General features: G+C 45.8%; 1 protein-coding gene across 14 annotated transcripts in view; it reads right to left on the bottom strand.

The window, feature by feature from the left end:
- The window catches only part of EPB41 (erythrocyte membrane protein band 4.1), a 698787-nt gene that overhangs the window by 85170 nt on the left and 596541 nt on the right, over window positions 1-17076 (bottom strand). For all 14 annotated transcript variants that reach the window (XM_069224160.1, XM_069224170.1, XM_069224159.1 and 11 more), the window contains 2 exons: window positions 11402-11503; window positions 5741-5821 (listed from right to left, as the gene is read on the bottom strand). In XM_069224160.1, the coding sequence (XP_069080261.1) occupies window positions 5741-5821; window positions 11402-11503 (183 nt within the window). The remainder of the gene's footprint in view (window positions 1-5740; window positions 5822-11401; window positions 11504-17076) is intronic.

Below are 17076 nucleotides of genomic sequence, written 5' to 3'. Positions count from 1 at the left end.
CGGCCTGGAGGTGCGGGGCGATGATGTTGTCGGCTTTATTGAAGATGAAGTGAGGGCAGGGGTCCGATGGAGCGCCGGAGTGGATCGAGTTCCTGGTGGTTTTGGTTTCTTCGGTGTTGATGTGGGTCCAGTCGTTGAGGGTGAAGGTCGGAGGTGTGGGTTCGGTGATGCTTGGTTGGGTCTGGTGTCCGAATCTGTCGTGGAGGTCGCTGATCTTGCGATGGAAGAAGGTGGCGAGGGAGTTGCACAGATCTTGTGAGGGTGTGACGGCGTTGGCGTTGGAGGAACTCCTTGACGATGCTAAAAAGTTCTCTGCTGTTGTGGATGTTTTTGTCCAGTCTGTCGGTAAAAAAGTTCCTTTTGGCAGCGCGGATCAGGTGGTGGTGTTCCCGGGTAGCGTTCTTGAGGGCGGTCATGTTGTCAGCGGTGTGGTCCTTGCGCCAGGCCTTCTCGAGGGTGCGACAAGTTTTCTTCGATTCTTTGAGGGTGTCAGAGAACCAGAGAGGTTTTTTGGTGTTGGCCTGTCGATGCGTGCGTTTGAGGGGAGCAAGGTTGTCTGCGCAGTTGGAGATCCAGTTCGTGAGGCTGAGGGCTGCATCGTTGGGGTCGGTGGTGAGGGTGGGTTGGTTGGTGGCGAGTGCGGAGAAGAGTTGCTCTTCGGGGATTTTGGTCCACTGTCGACGAGGGATGGGTTGAGTGAGGAGGTGGCGGGTCTCGCGTCGGAATGTGAAATGTACACAGCTGTGGTCGGTCCAGTGTAGAGCGGAGGTGTGGCTGAAGAAGACGTGTTTGCTGGCGGAGAAGATAGGGTCAAGCGTGTGTCCGGCGATGTGGGGGGCGGTGTTCACCAGTTGCTTGAGGCCGAGGTTGGCGAGGTTGTCGAGTAGGGTGGTGGTGTTGGGGTCGTTGTTTTGTTCCAGATGGAAGTTGAGGTCGCCTAGGAGGATGTAGTCCGGCGAGGCGAGGGCGTGCGGGTAGATGAAGTCGGCGATGGCGTCGCTGAAAGGGGCGCGCGGTCCGGGAGGACGGTAGACGAGGGATTCTCTGAGGGTGGTCCTGGGGTCGGTGCGAATCTGAAAATGCAGGTGTTCAGCGGCGAGAGGGGTGTCTTTGGTGGAGGTGGTGACGCTGATGGAGTCTTTGAAGACGATGGCGATACCTCCTCCTACTTGGTTGGTGCGGTCTTTTCTGGAGATCTTGTAGCCTTCGGGGATGGCGGTGGCGATGTCTGGAGCAGATGAGGCGTTCATCCAGGTCTCCGTGATGAAGGCGACGTCCGGTGCTGTGGAGTCCAGGAGGTCCCAGAGTTCAACGGCGTGCTTGTGGACGGAACGAGCGTTGACCAGGATGCACTTGAGGTGGTTGATGGCGCGTGGGCTTGCGGTCGTGGTAGTTGCGTGGTGGAAGATGCGTTTGCAGGAGTTGCAGGCGAAGGGTCCATGGGTGCGTTTGGGGTGAGCTTGGAAGCAGGTGTTGGTGCGCCCTGGGTTGAGGGCGTGGAGGGTGGTGGGGTCGTAGCGGATCAGCGGGGCTTGGCAGAGCTGGGGACCAGGGGTCGTGTCGCTGGGCGCGTGCCAGGTGCGGACGGGCGCAGACGGGCTTGCCTCTGGCGCACCTCCGGCGCGCCCGCTGCGCAGTCGCGCAGCGGCCGCCATATGAGGTAGGAGGGGGGGGAGGGGTCAGCTGGGGGTGAATGGGAGCTGGGGGGCGGGGTGTGCAGGAGGTCGCGGCGGGAAAGCGCGAGGGAGGGGGGGACAGGTAGAGTGAGAAGAGCTGGGGGAGGGGGGATTAAGGGTGGAGGGGAGTGAGTGTTAGGAGGTTTAGGAGATTAGGGAGAGAGATAGGAGTAGGGTTGTGAAGATAGGGGAGGGGGGGTTGTAGAGGTTGGTGAGGGTGAGAGGTAGAGTGAGAGGATAGGAAGATAGGTAATAGAGGGGGTGGCGGGAAGGGGGGAGAGATAGAGAAATAGATAGATAGAGAAATAGATAGATAGAGAAAATAGATAGATAGAGAAATAGATAGATAGAGAAATAGATAGAGAGATAGGTAGATAGGAGGAGGTGGAGAGTGAGGGAGTTAGATAGTGAGATAGATAGAGAGATAGGTAGATAGGAGGAGTGAGGGAGGTAGATAGTGAACGGGTTAGATAGGGGAGATAGAGAGGGGGATGCGAGTGAGGGAGGGGGATGAGGCAGGAGCAGGAGGGCAGGCGCGGGGAGAAGAAGACGGAGGAGGCAGAAGAGCCGAAGACAGAAGATAGAAGACAGAAGACAGAAGAACAGACGAACAGAAGACCGGAAGAACAGAAGACCGGAAGAACAGAAGAACAGAAGAACAGACGAACAGAAGAACAGAAGAACAGACGAACAGAAGACCGGAAGAACAGAAGAACAGAAGAACAGGAGACCAGAAGATCACAGAAGAGCAGAAGATCAAAGAAGAGCAGAAGATCACAGATGAAGATACGGAAGACGAAGAACAGAAGGCAGGCAGAAGACCACAGAAGAAGATGAAGAAGAAGAGAGGCGACAGGAGAGGCAGAGAAGCACACAGAAGAAGAGAGAAGACGGGGAAAAGAAGAGTACAGAAGAAGATTACAGAAGAGGAGCGAGGAGGAAAAACAGAGAAGAAGAAAAGGAGAAAAGAACCAGGAGCAGGAGCAGGAGAGAGGGTGAGTAGCGCGGGCAGGGCGAGGGACCTGGGAGGTGGGGGGCACTTACTGCGAGGTGGGTCTCAGGAACCTGGAGGAGCTGGAGGAGCTGCAGCGACAGGGGGAGCGACCTACCCTTGGGTCAAGGATACCAGTAGACATCTGTTTGTGGCATGTAGTGCTGTAGATTCACATGCGCCCTCCCTCCTCCCTAGAAGCCTGTAGCTGTTGTAGTATTATTATATTGTAAATATGTATATACATTGCATGAACATCTAATTTCTTTACTATATATGTACATATACACTTGTACACTCTTTACTTCACCCTCTTGCAGGAAAACAATCTAACAAAGGACTCAATGCCCATGTGCACTATCACCGAGAGGTGGAGACACTTGATCTCGTGACTCGAAAAGCTTCTTAGAAGGAAAACAACTTGTAAAACTCCAAGCCCAACACTAGTTAGCGGACTTATGTACAGCATGTGTAGCTACAGCTACACATGCCATCGAACATATGTACACACACACAGACACATGCACACACAATCGCTATATTATATTTTTCTTAATTTTGCTATCATAACTAACTTTGTAATGTTAAGATTTCAAAAGACCTAGCACTAAGAGAAAAGATGAAAGCAATTTATTCTTTTTAAGATTGTGCACACCACCAAGCAATTCATAAAGTATCATCAAATAAAACATTGCACATTAATAGCTGAATTTGAAATATTTTACAACGAACAAAATGAATTTCTAAAGTGGTTGAGCACTAACAGATGTTGTATGAAGAACCTAAACATTTTGGATGACTGCATTTAGTGTTTCCCAGACAACTGAACAGGAGCGGCTCGCGGGGCGTGGAAGGGGTGGGTAGGTGTGCAAGGGGGGCAAAATAAACATTCAAATACATTTATAAAACACTTACCTTCTCTGCCGCTGCGCCGCTCCTCTTGCTCCCATCGCTGCTGCTGGCACAGGCTCCCAGCCTGCCCTGCGGCCAATCCTGACGCTACTCAGAGTAGCATCAGGATTGGCTGGGAGCACCCAGCCAGGGCGCTCCCAGGCAGACAGGAAGCATGTGCAGGCGCTCTCCTCTCTCCGAGACGGCTGGCCAAACACACATGTGCAGTGAGGGGAGTGCTGTGCACTCCCCCTCACTGCTCGTCACCCCCGTGGCCCCACTGCTTTAGAAGAAAAAAAAGGTTTTGCAGCTTCCGCTGCTGGCGGTGGGGGCGACGCTCCTCCGCCCTAATGGAGGAGCCGCCCCTGGAACTGAAGGTTCAGTTCAGCAGGTATTTAAGACTGCACATTTGAAGAAAAAGAATAATACTTCAATCGTAGTGGTGTTTAAATTATTAACTGCAATTGTGGAATTACATATGTTGGTAACAATTCAAACACTTATCTTATAGCTTTGAGAAAGCTATAGGGATTCACAAAGCCAGAGAAAGTAAAACAAGTCTTGACTGTGTTAAAATTGGATTCTTTCTGGGCTATAAATTCAAAATAGAGAAACAAGAGCAATGTCTTTGTACAGTATAATATGCAAGTACCATGAATGACTAAACCACAACCACATCTATACAACTTAAATGTTTATAAAAGTATAGTAACACACATTATTGACTTGAAGTTTTGATTAACATTGATACCTGAGGCAAAAAGGTATTAGAACCAATTTATGCAGTTGGGTATTGTGTGCATTACGTTTTTATGGCATTAAAAATGCATTATCTCAGATTGCAAAATAATCATGAGGAAGCAGTAAATCACATCACCCACCAAAATGCACCAAAACAAATGGCAATCATAAGAAAGCAACAATAACCCCATGGCACCCTTTTTTTTCACTGACTCAAACAGAGGCTGAGTCAACTGGTATGCAACCAGAGTTCAGAAGGGTAAATATATCCTTTTGGAGGCTATTTGGTGAGCAAATATGGCTGGATTACAAGCAAAATAATGTGGTCCATTCCGCAGAATATGTGAGTTTATTTTTTTGTCAGATGAGCAAGTGGCCACTAATGCAAATTGGGAACAAACAATAATGCAGACATCACAGAGGAAATAGAGACACAGCTACTGCAAAACATAAAGGTGGAGGGTGGGTGGGGGGGTGAGGTGTCACTGAAATTAGAATAATCAAAACACAACTAAAACCATAAGATGCTATTATCAGCACTTACATAAGTATTTTACATATTTACTGACTCGGAGTGGAGTTCTCCGTTACTACGGGCCACAAGCGTATGGATGTAAACCACTACTACACAACTGGCATTTTATTCCAATTCCCCCTATCCCCACATCTCATGCACCCAGCAGGCACCCTTCATAAGGTTGGGACCATTACAAATATTAGTATGGAGCAGTTACTTAACTGTAATACTAGGTATCCTCCAGAGGCATATTCATTATAGTCATAAGCACTTAATTGCCCCATCCAAGCACAGGATCCTGGAGCACTTTTCATATGACCGGACTTTTATTTTTTGAAAAGCTAAAAAGCCAGTCAAAAAAATCTATTTTGAAACATATGTAACAGGTTATATAAGCTACATTTAACTTGTTTTCTTTAAAAAAACTAAAGCCAATTAAAAAAGGTACACACTACTTGTAAAGAGTAACAATAAAACTCTTTTGCAAACCTTATCTTAAATAAAGGATGAAGGAAAATGAGGGAATGAAATGTGAAGGGGACCGATAGGCTGCAGCCACTTCACTTTCACAGAAAGACACTAAGCAAGTTCCCATCATGCCCAGCCAGTTCATTTAATATCCCTGGTGATCCTGAAGAACTGAGCTTGGCCATTTTTGGGGGGAAAATATTGCCAACCTTTTCTGACATTAGCATGACTCAAAGTCCTTTCACAAGGGTATGCTATGCTATTTCCTGATTCAAATTTTCTTCTTTTCTTTAAATAGTTTGTTATAATAATCAAGAGTGTGCACTTTGTCAAAATGGAGCTATAAAAGTTGGAGTGATACAGATTAAAACTATGAGTCGAGGTTCTGTGAGCGTCTCAATGGACATTCCATGGTATTATTTCGAGTTATATGTTCAGTAGTCCACTCCTTCATACCTGGTCATGGTCAATGTCGGAATCTCCTGTGATCACTATCCTTTTCTCAATCCGAGTTTCAGAAATACCTCCTTTCACAGTCTAGAAGAAGAGCAGAGTTTAGATTACTTTTAATAGAAGCAATCCAAAATAAAACACTGACATCTGACTTTGACAATTAAACAGTTCAAGTCTAACTAGCTGCATCAACAAACAATGTTAAGAAATTAATGGTATATGTGTAATTATCTTTAAATCTCCAAGACAGACATACGGTATTTAATCACACATCCTTTTCAGCTCATCAAGCACAGGATGCTTCAAGAAAATTACAGAGACTGGCACAACTCTGAGAGGTACTTTAAACCTACTTTCTATGGTGAGCTGAGCTTGTTTTCACAAATTTCTGCATTGCACCTATCCCCATTTCGCCCACAAAAAACATCTTATTCAGATTGAGTCCATGTAAGTGCAGCGCATCAACTCTATGAGAGAAAGTCTTTCACATTTGAATCTTTAAAATGCAGCAATACCAGATAACTAAGTTAAGGAAGTGTTGTAGGAAAGAGGCCATATGAATAGTGGGGAAAGTGGAAGATACGTGGGAGACAGAAAATGGTGAGAGGCATCCATGAAATAAATGCTTCAGGATTGTCTTTCACACTTGTGTACCCACCTTAGTGAAGAGACTGCACAAGAACTTCACTAAAAATGCCAACCAGTACTATAGCTTTTCCTCTGGATAAAACGATGCATGTAGATTTCTGCTGGCTTTGTGTTATACATGTCAAGATGCCTACAAGTCATTGAGCAATAAAAAGCTTTTTTGCTGCTTTTCTTTGCTTGACCTTGTCAAAAGCTACAAATATTGGGGGATTTGGATCAGAATGTTTTGGTTTTCTCAATATATTAAATAAAGTTCAGTTTGACATCCAGTATGCCCAGGGATTTTTCCACTACATTCAAGAAGACTGTAAGAAAACCAGGAGAGCAAATCTTTTTGGGTCAAGTTAAAATCAGAAATTAACTTCGGATTTGTCTTCACAGTCACTATTCATGCATACAATTTTGTGTGTGGATTCTCTGGCACAAATTATACTGACCTTCCTGTCAAAAGTAATGATAACCAAGAAACTAAAATTTACTTACCTGTAATACTAGCTCCTCACTAGGAACGTTCCCTCTGAATTCAAGTTTATGAAAGACCCAGGAAGAAAAGTTACTTCCTTTTGCAAAAGTCTTTCTGTTCTCTAAAAGCAGATTACTCACCTTTTGAATTCCTTCAGGCACTAGAGTGGATTAGGAACTTTCCACAGCAACTGCTCCCACATTTGTATATCATTTGGCAACCTCATGCCATTCCCAGAAAAGTGACAAATCAGAGCCATATAAGAGTGCTACCTCTAGACACAGATTTCTTAGAAACTCTTCCAAACTCTCAGATGCAGATGGAAAGTGTGCATGAAATCCAGCTTGGGACCTATTTAGAACTTTAAAACCCCACTGCAGAATGTGTGGAGGAAGACGGCAGTGATGGATCAGCGTTTAGATGAGGTACCCAACAGAAAGAGTGTTGCAAAACTTGTTATTTGATGGATACTTCTAACCAAAGATTCCATCCCTTTTGATTAGATACCAAAACACTGCCTTCTTGAAGGTGGCCCCCGGGAGGTGGGGGTCCATGGCGTGGGACTGTGTGCCCCCGCCACCCCCAATATATTTTTTTATGTTGTCCCAGGGAGGTGGTGGTCCCCTGAGTGGGCCGTACGGTCCCCTAAATATACATATTTAATGTTGCCCCCTTTAAGCTCCAAACCGGAGGGCCATGCATGTTGTTGGTGTGGCTATAGGGGGTTGGCTGTTGATTTAATAGCTTCAACTTGGAAGCCTGTGGGCCCAAGATCTCCGCTGCCACTGAGCTCTGCTCCCCATGAGAGCTGGGAGGGGGTGGGTCGGGGTAGACTACGTGGCATCTGGAGGAAGATGGGGTCAGAGTGGCTTATTGTTTGAGCTCTAGCTGACCAAATAATTTGAGTTGTTATACTATACTTCATTCATGAGCAGGCATATCAAGGTAAGAGTCCAAAGGGTAGTGGCAATGCCTGGCATAATTCAATTGAAAACTGGAAACTGGGCTGGGGTGGAGGTAGAGGTGGCGGCAGCCCTGTTGACTGTCTGCAGAGAGGAGGAAGTAAGCACACAATACATTTTTATAAAAAACGTTTTTGTTACAGAATTTTTAAAACAAAATTTTTGGAGGAAGTTGAGTTGATATGTTTTATAGCAGCACCACAACCTAATTATGTAAGGCAACTTGGAGTTCTTTCCAGCAGCATGCCCCTAAATTACATGACCAGTAGTTTGACAGAGCAGTGGTGCTGTAGAATCAATGAAATGCTTAATATTGTACTCCGAAGGTTACAGCAAGATGCCAACAGAAAAGAAAAACCAAGGGAAGCCAATCAGAGAGCTTACTCCTGCAGAAGTGAGTTGGCCTCAAGGGGAAAAAGCCTCCTAGGGCAATCAGGACATACTTTTTTTCAAACTGGGTTTGAGGGGCTCTCGCAAGGGTCCCTCCAACCCAACCTTCCAGATATATAAATATTTTTGATCCTTAATTTTTCTAAAACTACTGAACTGATTTACACCAAATGCCAAAAATCGTGCTTTCAGAACCAAGATCTAGTTTTCTGCCAAATTTTGCATAATAAATTAGAAACTTTTGTTTGGTTAAAATAATATATGTATAATAATATTTAAAAACATGTATTTGAGATAGATATGTGTGTATTTTCAGAACTCACAATATGACATTTAGAGACAAATGGTGGAATTTGCAAAATAAACTTACACCTGACATTTGAGTGATAAAACATGTGACACTGGGGACATGTCTGCTTATATTATGACCTTGATGGCAGGGGCATTGCAGCTATTGGTATTATATATTATCCACATACAAGCATTCACATTATAAAAACATTTTTACATTACTGCTGGCAACATTGCTTCATGCTTTGATGATGTCAATACTAACAATCTTGCAGGGGGCGGTCACTAATGTAATCTTGTCTGAAGTGGTCACAGTTAAAACACCAATAACATCAGTAGCTCGGGATGACTTTCGTTCAACATAAGTAGCTCTTATTACAGAAAAGCCTGGCGATCCCTGGGTTAGGACCTCTAAAGGTCCTGGGCAGATGAGTTTTTGGAATTCGCTCAAAATGTGTTTTATGAATGGTGCCAAGGCTTTCTCAAAGGCTCCTCCTTATGTCGCTCTTTTTCCATTGGGCTTTACCAAGTGTCATGCAGCGCAATGGGCCAATACCATGTGCTTCCCTCCAAGTAAGTGTTAAGGAAATGTCTGGGTAATGGGAAGACCCAGGATTGTATAAATTAGAATCTGAGTATTGTAGTCTGGAAAACTGTCATTAAGTGAATCCAACACTGTCAACAAGTATGGCTATAAGTGTTAAAAATCCCACATGATAGGTACTAGGATTCCTGGTCTCACTGCCGTCTCTCCAACATTCTTCTGATCTAGATCTCTTTCTTTGGTGGAGTCCCACCAGTGTACAGTACCAATATAATGCCAGATTCAGAATAAATTCCCATTCAGTTGAGCCATAGCTGCATAGAAGACCCTCTTAACATTTTCTTCTTACTTACTTCCATCATGGATAGTGTCTGCCCTCGTTTGTTTTGCCACAAATGCTGTCCTGTGGACAGTCTGTCAGTTGATCCTTGGAAGAGGATATCTGGACATGGCATGTTTGTACCCCTCTTTTGTGAGTATCCACTTCTCAAACTTAGTGACCAGCTTAAAAATTAGGGGTCTCATTGAGTGCTGTAAAGGACAATGTCGATCTTTTTCATAACTATATCTCTCTGTTTGAGGGAGAGCAAAGGCCCCTAAGTGTATCAAAAGATAATAATCTGGCTGTGTCAAAGAGTTCCACCACTTCGAATTTGAAATAAAAAGACTCTTGTATCCGTCCCACGACTAAATTTATGATTACAGGGAATCGGTGACAGATGGGAAAGGTGGGATCACAGGCCGATTCAGGCCCACTGACGCACACTGCTGGGATCCCCTAGTACATGGTGAACAGTAAAGCTCCCAACTTCCTTTCAGCCAAGATATCATCCTTATTTGTGTCTCTTCTGTCGGCCGATCTATGATGCACAAATGCTTCTCAGATTCTGAGTTATGCTGCCTGATATACATAAATTTTTTATGACATGCAAGATGTGAGGTGCACCCACGCTGTATTTCCTAAGTAACATCACTGTTAGACTGTGAGCAATCCTAGGTTTTTTCCTTGCCCACTGCCAGAGTCGGCAAGTTAGCTTTTAAAATAAACACAGAGCATCTGCGACTTCTGTTAATTCATTTTGAAGCCCAAGTATAGAGCAGAGAGGGTTCACAACCATCGCAAGATCTTACATTGTTAGTTTCTGCTCATCTCTCCCTATGCACTTCCCCTTAATATCGGGTTGTGTTGAATACATTCTGCTAGGGCTTCTAAGGGAAGAGCAGGCGCAAGAGACAGTAATCCTGACTTGTGCTCTGCCATTTTGAGAATGCTGGCATTGACCAGCAATTAGCTCTAAGAAAGGCCTTGGGGTTCTTATATCTTAACCAGATTTATTTCTGGAACTTACAACCAAATTATTTGAGACATTTACATGAACATCGAGTCAGCCCCACTGACTGCTCTCTGTCAACAAGCGTTAAAAGAGACCGCCCTGAAGGGGTGTGTGGGCATAGTCTATTAAGTGCCAAATATTCTTGGTGTCAGTGTTACAAACCATACCAAGAATGAAGCCCAACTTAACAGGCTCAATCAGTCTTGGAAAAAGGTCCCAGTTATGTTTGTAAAAATTATTGCTTCTATATTCATGGATGGGTGCCAGTGTCATGCAGAAAAACGTATAGAACTTTTCTAGGTCCAGGAGTCCTCCCTAGTTTCAGGCACATAATGGTGCAAAACACTTTTTCAATGACAATTGGGCTAAGTCAGCTTGCTGAGAGGAAGTTATCTGGGGTAGTTGACAACACCTATAAAAGTGCTTGCCTGGCATAATGCCTTCAGTCTTATGGTTGTCTTTACAAACCTCTTTAAAGATATGACCTATATGTCAGTTTTCACAGCTGTCCCCAAAACTCTTAGTACTGTTTGTTGTAGTCCAACTGCACACATTAACAAATTGGTCCACAAGAATGTGTATAGAAAAGACTAATGGAAAAATGGTGTTTCAAACCCAGTAGTATAGTGGAGATTAAGAAATAAAGTAGCTGTTGAGAGCTGAGAATGGCTGCTGTCACAAGAGGATATGACTGAAGAGATGTAAAAGCATTTCATGTTTGAAAATTTCAGCCAATATGCTAACCTCTCAGAATCGAAAATGCATTCCAAACGTGTGGATCCGCATAAGAAGAAGGGACAGGAGGATAGTTTTTTCAAGGTTAAGGTCACTGTACCTCAATTATACTGATAATCTAGAGCAAGGACTGATAAACACACCTTCTGCATCACCCCAAAGTCATGAGCTTGGTCTAACACTGTTAGAACTTCATGAATCGGTCCCACAGAACGTACTAGAACATTTGTTCATCCTGGCTTTCTGAACATTTTCTATATCTACTCTTGAGAATCCATCATTATCTGTGTGTGTTACCTTTGTGATCTGCGTAGTCGTCGTACTGCTCGTGGTCTCTGAGGTGATCGTGTGAGCAGTCAAAAGCACGCCTGGGTCCAAATCACAATGACTATCATCAGTCTATAAAATAGGAGGCAAACAATGTTAAACAGCAGCATCCAGTCCCACGGAAAAACACAAACAAACAAAAGGGAGAAGGTTGTATATGAAAATGATCCACCATTCTGGAGTACTTTGAAATAATAGCATTATTTAGTGAACAAAAACATGCTAAAGTGGATTGAACAGCATAACAACTAACAGCAAAATCACTAAAACATTTTACAATAGACAGTAGAAGAAAAATATATATAGACTTCTGGCAAGAACAACTTTGTACTTCCTCACTCAAAAGCCCAAACTCAAAAAGAAAAAACTAAATACTGCAATCATTTGGGAATTGCCCCTTTTAGCTATGACCAGGCTTCAAAGGCAGAGGCCATCTACACAACTAAGATTCTACACGCACAGTATGTTATGCTTCAACTGCAGAAGCTGGGCTGTGCATGTGTGATGTAAAAAGTCATAAAGTGCTGCTTCAAGCAATGTTAGGATGTACTCATGAGACTGTACACACATACAGATAGAAGATCAGAATGCTTTACAAGCTTAGAACATTAACAACCATAATACAAGCCTGAAGTGCATTAGTACTAAAACAATAGCAAGACTCAGAGATTTAAAGCTTACCAGCAATCTGCTGCACCTCTGATTAAGAACTAAGTAGGGAGGATGGCTAAGTAGCCGATCTTGGCGGACGTGCTCTAAGCGAGCTACGCCATGCCATTCCATAATCTTGTGCAGGCCGCAAGCTCCCCAGGGCTGACTGCCCGGGAAGAGTGATTAGAGATGGCGACGCCAGAGTGCCGTGAGGCCTGACTCGGTGTGTGCGGCAAGTTTATCCTGGGACAAGATCCCAGCGCAGTGGACTGGGACGGCGTGGCATTGGCCTAATTCCGAAGACTGAGGCGGCGGGAGGGAGCCTGTCGGCCGTGGACTTGAGGGTGCGTTGCCTACCGGTCTTAATCCTGCCCCTGATGGGGCTCCTTCCCCTGAACTAGAGGCCCTCCCACCCACTTAGGTGCTGAGAGCAGACATGCCACGTCTGTTGGAACATCTTCACTGGGGAACAGCATGTAGGGCATGCACAACCACTGCTGCTGTGCGACGGCGAAGGACATCAACAACCATCCCCTTGGGGGTGACTGACGGACTGGGCCCTGAGGCGGTGACCGAGGCTGGGCTGTCCCAGAGGCCTCATTGACTGGGGCTGTGGTAGGCTGGAGAGAGACCCGCGAGTCAGTACGTGGAGCCTATGACAGGGAGACCTCCTGCGCCCCCTCTGACCAACAGTGAACTGCCCCTGGAGTTGAGGCCATGAACAGAGAGACAATGGAAGGGCCTATAATGCCCTAGGCCATCAGAGGAAAGCTGCTGAAAGCGGGGACCACCTGTCTAATTCCTTGGTCCCCACCAAAAGACAAATTGGTGACCTGCAAGATGAAAACCCACAAAACACTGTTATCCTGCAGGTGATTAAAGACCTCAAAGGCACTCTGGAAGTGGGGCAAAATGGGGGAATTCAAAGTTGACCTAGCCTTAATCCGTCAAGACCTACGCAACACCACGCACAGAGTTACAAAGGTCAAAAATAGGATCACTGAAACAGAGGATATTGTCAAATCGCATGAGACCCATCTGGTGACCCTACAACGAAAAGTCAACTAGCTGGAGGCTCGCTTGGAGGATGCGGAGGGTAGATCTTGATGCAATAACCACCGCATTGTGGGCATCCCTGAGAGGCTGGAGGGGAACTCACCTACATCCTTTATAACTAACTGGCTCAAGAGCTGTGTGCCAGAAGCCGGGTTGTCGAACTCCTTTGTGAAAGAACGAGCAAGCGCACCACATCCTGATAGCTAAGCCACCAGTGGGCGCTCCACATTGGCCCTTTATTTTCTGTGAGCTCAACTTCGCAGATTGAGTCGTGATGATTTGAGCGCAAATAGCGGGATCCCAGATGTGCCACTCCGCCCTCTGTGATGATCTTCCCTGACTACACCCAAAAGATCCAACAGCAGCGACACTCATTCCAGGAGGCAAAGCAGAAACTTAGGGTCATGGGCATAAAATACATGCTGCTCTTTAAGAACTGGCTAAAGGCCCTCTTTCAGGACAAATCACTATTTTTTAATACGCCAGAAGCTGCGTGTGACTGGATTGAGGAGGGCCCCAATCTCTGAAGCAGAGACGCCTCTCAACATGGAGGCAGAGATAAAGTGGGGTGGAGGGAGGGGAGAGGAACGGGAGGCCCTAGGGGTGGCTGGCGTAGGACTTCCAAGAAACATCCATGATGAAGACACAGGAGGGCCCAATCCCTGGGTCCTGAGGAGGCCTCAGTGACACAGGATGTATCCACAGCCACAGGGACGGCATACTATCAGATTTGGTGTTTGCACCCACTGTTAGCGCTCTGAAACACACTTAAAAGTTGAAGTCGTCATCCCACGGCACTGACATATGTGCACACATGGCTCAAGTAAAATCCACAGGTGCTTTGAACACCACTTCCCCTGTCTATTCTATTGTTTCCTACTCTTGGAAGCACTTTTGCTTCTATGCTAAAGTTGTAGGGTTTAGTTTTAAGTTAGAGGGACTGGAGTTAGCCCTTGTGGGGAACTGGGACACTTGGTGTAGCTACGTTGGTCTTACCCTGAAAGGCACACAACAGGTATTTCTAGTCAGCAAAGTATGGAGAGGGATCGAGGGAGGAGGGGTGTGTAAGAATAGTTAATTTTTTTTATTTCAATCCCACATCATGATATATGCACCGCAGAGATGGCCTGGCAGGATGTCATTTTCTCACTTCCTTCAATACTCCTACACACCACTGCTCCCTATACTACTTTACGTGGGGGAAACACTGATGTAGGACCCTTACAGGTGCGGTCATGTCTCTCCTGGAATGTGAACCGTCTGCTAGATGAACTCAAATGGGGTGCAGTGCTCAAATCAGCTCATTATCATGGAGCGGACATCCTCATTCTCCAGGAAAAATCTCATGGGAAATAAGTGCACCACTTTGTGAACCAGAAGGGCTACTCCCAGGTTTAACAAGAGACTTCAATGGGGTCTGTGATCCAGAAGTGAATCGCTCTGGTGCGCCCCCCAGGGGTGGCTCCACCATACTTTCCGGATTCATATGCAACATGATGGCGACTGATGTCTGGAGGACACACTACTCTTTGGAAAGGGGGTACACTTTATACTCTGGGGCCCACCACTACCTTTCTTAGGCTGGACTATTCTATAACTCCCCACTGCAAAGGCCATCGGGTGCTAAACTAACCTGCTGACAAGAGGACTTTTGGATCATTCCCCCATACTCATGGAGGTGGAGTGGGGCCCCCTTCACACGGCGATGGCGGCTCAACGGGTGGTATCTTCAAGGGGAAGAATTCAGAAAGGTATCACAGATGAATCAGAGGTTCTCAGATGTAAACCTAGACTTAGTTGGCTCTTTCAGGGTCCTGTGGGAGGCTCAGAAGGTCACAAGTTGCAGGGAAATCATCAGCTGTCATAAGGGCCAGCGGACTCGACTTCGCCAAAGAGCTGATGACCCTGACAAGCGTGAGTGCTCACCTTGGGCAGACAATATATTGACACACAACAGGAGGAGCTCCTTTGGGACGTCCTTCACGCTCAACTTGTCCTTAAGCAAGAACTCACCCAAGTAGTCAGGGAGGCGTGGATAGCCACTCATAGACGAATGGGGTGACAAAACAATTACAACTTTACACTGGCTCTGCACTCCCTGCCAACCCGGGTCCCCGGTGGCATTTCTTGTGGGTGAAAACGGTACTTGTGTTACCCGCAGTATAGAGATGGTGGCTGAGTTCACTTCACAAGCTATTATGGCAAACTCTACAAGGCTGAGCTGGGGGGCCTCCTGGAGACTTGGCGCAGTTTGTAGATGATCTGCCTTTCCAACAAATGTCACCCGAAATGCGAGACTCCCTGGAAGCGGAGATAATCCATGAGAAAATGAGGATGGCTTTGGGCCTGCTCCGTCCAGGCAAAGCACTGGGACCAAATGGGATCCAGGCTGAAGTCTGCTGTCTGATCTGGCCCACCGCTGGCCCCTTGATGCTGAACATGTTCACTGAGGCCCTGCATCACGGGGAATTAGCCCGGGACCTGCAGATGGCAGAGATAGTTGTAATACTGAAACCCAGTCTCCCGGGTACCAAATGCGAGTAGCACAGACGATCTCTCTGTTGAACATGAAGGTGAAGGTGTGGGCCAAGATGTTGAACACGGAGGTGATGTGTGGGCCAAGATGTTAGCTAACAGGCGGGCGAAGGTGATTTCTCAGTTGATTCATCCTGACCAATCCAAATGTATGCCCCATAGAGCTACCAGGCACAGCATACGCAGGGTTTTTAACGCTCTAGAGCTGAGCCGGGAATGACCGGGCCACCAGCCACTCCTAATGGTCGATTTCCAAACAGCATTGGATACGGTTAGCTGGGATTTTTTGTTTGTCCTACTCCATCGATATGGGTTTGGTCCGCGATTTACTCGCTGTGCCTGCCTACTACAGGGAGTGCAGAATTATTAGGCAAGTTGTATTTTTGAGGATTAATTTTATTATTGAACAACAACAATGTTCTCAATGAACCCAAAAAACTCATTAATATCAAAGCTGAATATTTTTGGAAGTAGTTTTTAGTTTGTTTTTAGTTTTAGCTATGTTAGGGGGATATCTGTGTGTGCAGGTGACTATTACTGTGCATAATTATTAGGCAACTTAACAAAAAAAAATATATACCCATTTCAATTATTTATTATTACCAGTGAAACCAATATAACATCTCAACATTCACAAATATACATTTCTGACATTCAAAAACAAAACAAAAACAAATCAGTGACCAATATAGCCACCTTTCTTTGCAAGGACACTCAAAAGCCTGCCATCCATGGATTCTGTCAGTGTTTTGATCTGTTCACCATCAACATTGCGTGCAGCAGCAACCACAGCCTCCCAGACACTGTTCACAGAGGTGTACTGTTTTCCCTCCTTGTAAATCTCACATTTGATGAAGGACCACAGGTTCTCAATGGGGTTCAGATCAGGTGAACAAGGAGGCCATGTCATTAGATTTCCTTCTTTTATACCCTTTCCTGCCAGCCACGCTGTGGAGTACTTGGACGCGTGTGATGGAGCATTGTCCTGCATGAAAACCATGTTTTTCTTGAAGGATGCAGACTTCTTCCTGTACCACTGCTTGAAGAAGGTGTCTTCCAGGAACTGGCAGTAGGACTGGGAGTTGAGCTTGACTCCATCCTCAACCCGAAAAGGCCCCACAAGCTCATCTTTGATGATACCAGCCCAAACCAGTACTCCACCTCCACCTTGCTGGCGTCTGAGTCGGACTGGAGCTCTCTGCCCTTTACCAATCCAGCCACGGGCCCATCCATCTGGCCCATCAAGACTCACTCTCATTTCATCAGTCCATAAAACCTTAGAAAAATCAGTCTTGAGATATTTCTTGGCCCAGTCTTGACGTTTCAGCTTGTGTGTCTTGTTCAGTGTTGGTCGTCTTTCAGCCTTTCTTACCTTGGCCATGTCTCCGAGTATTGCACACCTT

This window comes from Pleurodeles waltl, chromosome 3_1 (genome assembly GCF_031143425.1).
Source record: "Pleurodeles waltl isolate 20211129_DDA chromosome 3_1, aPleWal1.hap1.20221129, whole genome shotgun sequence".
Lineage (NCBI taxonomy): Eukaryota > Metazoa > Chordata > Amphibia > Caudata > Salamandridae > Pleurodeles > Pleurodeles waltl.
The sequence above is the reverse complement of the archived record's forward strand: the minus strand, read 5'-3'. Positions and strand labels throughout refer to the sequence as shown.